The following is a 5,010-nucleotide window of genomic DNA, read 5'->3' on the forward strand; positions in this document are numbered from 1 at the left end:
TTCCTTTACAACATCTCGTACTGGCCACTGGATACTGGGCTAGACAGGGTGTAGGTCTGATCTTCTCTGACAGTGCCCATCTTCCTATTGGTGGTCTAATTCCAAGACAATGTTTTTGCTGTTTTTCCTTGAGGTCCTGGGAATCTCTAGATTTGCACTGAGAGCAGAAAGATGTCTCGCTAAATATCATCTAGTCTCCTGTTCCTTTTCCTTTCAGGAAGGAAAGTTCAAAAATCCCCGGACCTGCCCAGTACATTATGTCAGCTGTCAATGACACCAAATTCAACTCTGCAGTGTTCCTTCTCACCGGGATACCTGGGCTGGAAGACGTCCATATCTGGATCTCTATCCCCTTCTGCTTCATGTATGTTATTTCAATAGTAGGAAATTCAGTTATTCTGTTCATTATAAAAACAGATCCAACCCTCCATGAGCCCATGTACATTTTCCTTTCCATGTTGGCCGTCACGGACCTTGGCTTATCGATAGCCACCATGCCGACGATACTGGGCATATACTTGTTTAAATCTAGGGGAGTCAGCCTCAATGCCTGTTTTGCCCAGTTGTTCTTCATCCACTCGCTTTCAAAAATGGAATCCTCCGTGCTCTTGTTGATGGCCTTTGACCGCTTCATCGCCATCTGTAACCCACTGAGATATACCTCCATCTTAACTCCACCGAGGATAGCCAAGATGGGACTGGTAGCTGTTCTAACATCAGTGGCCGTAATACTCCCACTCCCCATTCTCCTGAAACGGTTCCAATACTGTCGAGACAATGTCCTCTCCCATTCCTACTGCATGCACCAGGATGTCATGAAGGCGGCTTGTTCAGACATCTTAGTCAACAGCATCTATGGCTTGTTGGGTAAAATCTTCACGGTGGGGTTGGACTCGCTGCTCATCTTCCTCTCTTATGTGATGATCGTCAAAACAGTGCTGAGTGTTGCATCCCACAGAGAGTGCCTCAGGGCCCTGAACACCTGTGTCTCCCACCTCTGCTCTGTCATGCTCTTCTACATATCAGACATTGGCCTGGCTTTGATACACAGATTCGGAAATAGCTCTACTCACTTGCTTCAGATAATCCTTGGCTACGTCTACCTGCTGGTTCCGCCCCTGATGAACCCAATCGTGTATAGCGTGAAAAGCAAACACCTTCGTGAGAGGATAATCAGGGCATTTGTCAAGTGAAGGGTCAGTTCATCACCTGGTTCCAGTGCTGGTGGCATGGGAGAGGAAAAACACAAGCGATGGCCATGACCACGTATTCCATCCTGGAACCTCTTCCCCTGAGGCCCTTTCCTTTGCCCCATCTCTTCCCTGAAGACCACACCTCTACTATTCCCCTTTACCCAAGACTCTGCCCCCTTTCTGTGTCTTGTATTCATAAACCAGGCCTTGGTAAGACCTGCCCAGGGAACCAGCCACAGTGAGCTGCCCCACATTCTCCACATTTTATCCCCCAGGATGTACAAGTCAGGGAATGTGGAGACTCTGGGGCTCCCCACAGCAACCTGTGCTCCCAGGGCAGCTCTTATCGTGGCCTGACTCTGGCCTGGCTGGGAGGAGGAGCCTCGGGGAAAGTGGAGGAGCAAGAGGTTGGGCTTAGTGAGAAGATATGGGGCAGGGGACAGGGCTTCAGGGGAAAAAGGGGAGTAGGGTCTGAACCAACGTTGACCACAGCAATCAGGATAGTGGGGCTGATCCTGAGTAAAGGAGGAGGCTGGGGCTGGAGGGTAGGAGATCTTGTGTTTTTGATAAGACTAAATTAATGTGACCCAACAAAGAGGTCTCTTGTTGTAAGTATCCCAATGTGACGGTGCTGCCCGTGGGAGCCAGCCGAGGTCACTCAATTAGGGTGAACAGCAAACAAAACGGGGCAGACAAACCCCCAAATGCTGATGGATATTCCAATACTTAGATTTACCAAGCCAGCACAAAACAGCTTCTATAGTACCTCACTGGTTACTCAGAAGTCCAAACAACGCAGTTCCCTTAAAGTGCCCAGCCTCAGGCCTCCGTCCAGACACACCTGTCAGATATGATGATGATTACTGAAAATCTTATCTCATCATATAAAAGAAAAGGTTCTTCCCATCCCAAAGGATCAGACACATACCCAGGACCAATTATAACTTAGATCTTGCCCAAAATACACTCTTATAGTCAATTTTTATTAACTAAACTAAAATTTATTAAAAAAGAAAAGTGAGAGAGTGTTGGTTAAATGATCAATATACATACAGACTTGAATTCAATTCTTGAGGTTCAGATACATAGAAGAGGTGAGCTTGTAGTTGACAAAAGTCCTTTTAGAAATAGTCCATGGGTTATAGTCCAATGTCCATATTCATGGTGGCTCCAGTCAGTGACTGGGGATCTCAATCCTTGTGGCTTAAGGTTTCCCCCTCTTGAAACCCAAAGCAGATCTGAGATGAAGTAGGATCATGTCCCAAGCAGCCTTTTGGCCTGAGAAAACAATAGGCTCAACTTTCCTTCTTCTAAACATCCTGGCAATTAGCACAGGATAATTTATCCATTAAACGGTTCAGATACAGGTTACCACAACCTTCAAAGAGATGTATAGACAATAATACTGTGGGGGAAAAGAACTAGGTGGCCTTCTTTATGACAGCCAAAGTAACACCGAAGGCCCAAATTCAGGCCCTCTGACAGAAGCTGACTATACAGACGGCCTTTACATAGAACAGTACAGGCCAGGGCCTGAACAAAACTAAGCTTCACAATTCCCTGCCAAATACGGTCATGGGCTATGACCAGAGGAGGGAGGGGAAGGAAGCAATGCAATAGGCCTTAGCAACAGAATAACTGCTTGTTTATGAAATACATGATAACTGCCTGTCTGTAAGAACATGATAACCGCTTGTTTATAAAACATAATAACCGCCTATATGAAGAAATTGCTTCTAGTAAAGGTGAACTTCTCCTATAGTTCCAGCTATCTGCCAACCAGCCAATCATATATCATCTTTGGACGTCCCGTAATAAACCCCTATGCCCTTAACCATAGAACCCTGGAAAAAACAGTATGTACCCTGACGAGAACAACACTCCAACTGGTGCCAAGTACCACCCATGTCGGAAACCACCAAGAAATGCCCCCACCCAATAGGCACCCAATTCTCGTAAATAATGAGGGAGCTACCGGGAAAAAGGGACAGACCCCTACTCTTATTTTCGTATAAATGACGTATTATTTGTACTATGTTTGCGGTTTGACGGAATAAAGGCAGCATGCGTGCTGTGCTAGGTGTGGTAGTTTTCGGACTGCTACCCCAACGCGTTGGTATGTTTTGCAATAAACTGGCCTCAGGCTTGAGTCTGTGAACTAAAATCAATGCGTGGGTGACTTTTTCCACGACAATACTATTTCACTCAAGTATCATCATAAATGTTAATATTCCTTTTTTTATCTTTGAATTAAAGCTATAGCAATAGATTCATAGATTCTAGGACTGGAAGGGACCTCGAGAGGTCATCGAGTCCAGTCCCCTGCCCGCATGGCAGGACCAAATACTGTCTAAACCATCCCTGATAGACATTTATCTAACCTACTCTTAAATATCTCCAGAGATGGAGATTCCACAACCTCCCTAGGCAATTTATTCCAGTGTTTAACCACCCTGACAGTTAGGAACTTTTTCCTAATGTCCAACCTAGACCTCCCTTGCTGCAGTTTAAACCCATTGCTTCTTGTTCTATCCTTAGAGGCTAAGGTGAACAAGTTTTCTCCCTCCTCCTTATGACACCCTTTTAAATACCTGAAAACTGCTATCATGTCCCCTCTCAGTCTTCTCTTTTCCAAACTAAACAAACCCAATTCTTTCAGCCTTCCTTCATAGGTCATGTTCTCAAGACCTTTAATCATTCTTGTTGCTCTTCTCTGGACCCTTTCCAATTTCTCCACATCTTTTTTGAAATGTGGTGCCCAGAACTGGACACAATACTCCAGCTGAGGCCTAACCAGAGCAGAGTAGAGCGGAAGAATGACTTCTCGTGTCTTGCTCACAACACACCTGTTAAAACATCCCAGAATCATGTTTGCTTTTTTTGCAACAGCATCACACTGTTGACTCATATTTAGCTTGTGGTCCACTATAACCCCTAGATCCCTTTCTGCCGTACTCCTTCCTAGACAGTCTCTTCCCATTCTGTATGTGTGAAAATGATTTTTTCTTCCTAAGTGGAGCACTTTGCATTTGTCTTTGTTAAACTTCATCCTGTTTAACTCAGACCATTTCTCCAATTTGTCCAGATCATTTTGAATTATGACCCTGTCCTCCAAAGCAGTTGCAATCCCTCCCAGTTTGGTATCATCCGCAAACTTAATAAGCGTACTTTCTATGCCAATATCTAAGTCATTGATGAAGATATTGAACAGAGCCTGTCCCAAAACAGACCCCTGCGGTACCCCACTCGTTATGCCTTTCCAGCAGGATTGGGAACCATTAATAACAACTCTCTGAGTACGGTTATCCAGCCAGTTATGCACTCACCTTATAGTAGCCCCATCTAAATTGTATTTGCCTAGTTTATCGATAAGAATATCATGCGAGACCGTATCAAATGCCTTACTAAAGTCTAGGTATACCACATCCACAGCTTCACCCTTATCCACAAGACTCATTATCCTATCGAAGAAAGCTATCAGATTGGTTTGACATGATTTGTTCTTTACAAATCCATGCTGGCTGTTCCCTATCACCTTACCACCTTCCAAGTGTTTGCAGATGATTTCCTTAATTACTTGCTCCATTATCTTCCCTGGCACAGAAGTTAAACTAACTGGTCTGTAGTTTCCTGGGTTGTTTTTATTTCCCTTTTTATAGATGGGCACTATATTTGCCCTTTTCCAGTCTTCTGGAATCTCTCCCGTCTCCCATGATTTTCCAAAGATAATAGCTAGAGGCTCAGATACCTCCTCTATTAGCTCCTTGAGTATTCTAGGATGCATTTCATCAGGCCCTGGTGACTTGCAGGCATCTAA

The 5,010-nt window shown here is 44.6% G+C and overlaps 1 protein-coding gene across 1 annotated transcript; it reads left to right on the plus strand.

Moving 5' to 3' along the window:
- The first annotated feature begins 257 nt into the window (after positions 1-257).
- LOC135892586 (olfactory receptor 51G2-like) lies at positions 258-1,193 on the plus strand. Its single transcript, XM_065420387.1, has one exon. The coding sequence runs from the start codon at positions 258-260 to the stop codon at positions 1,191-1,193; it is 936 nt and encodes a 311-aa protein (XP_065276459.1).
- The last annotated feature ends 3,817 nt before the right edge of the window (positions 1,194-5,010 follow it).

The sequence above is a fragment of the Emys orbicularis genome, chromosome 1 (assembly GCF_028017835.1).
Source record: "Emys orbicularis isolate rEmyOrb1 chromosome 1, rEmyOrb1.hap1, whole genome shotgun sequence".
NCBI classification, from domain to species: Eukaryota; Metazoa; Chordata; order Testudines; family Emydidae; genus Emys; species Emys orbicularis.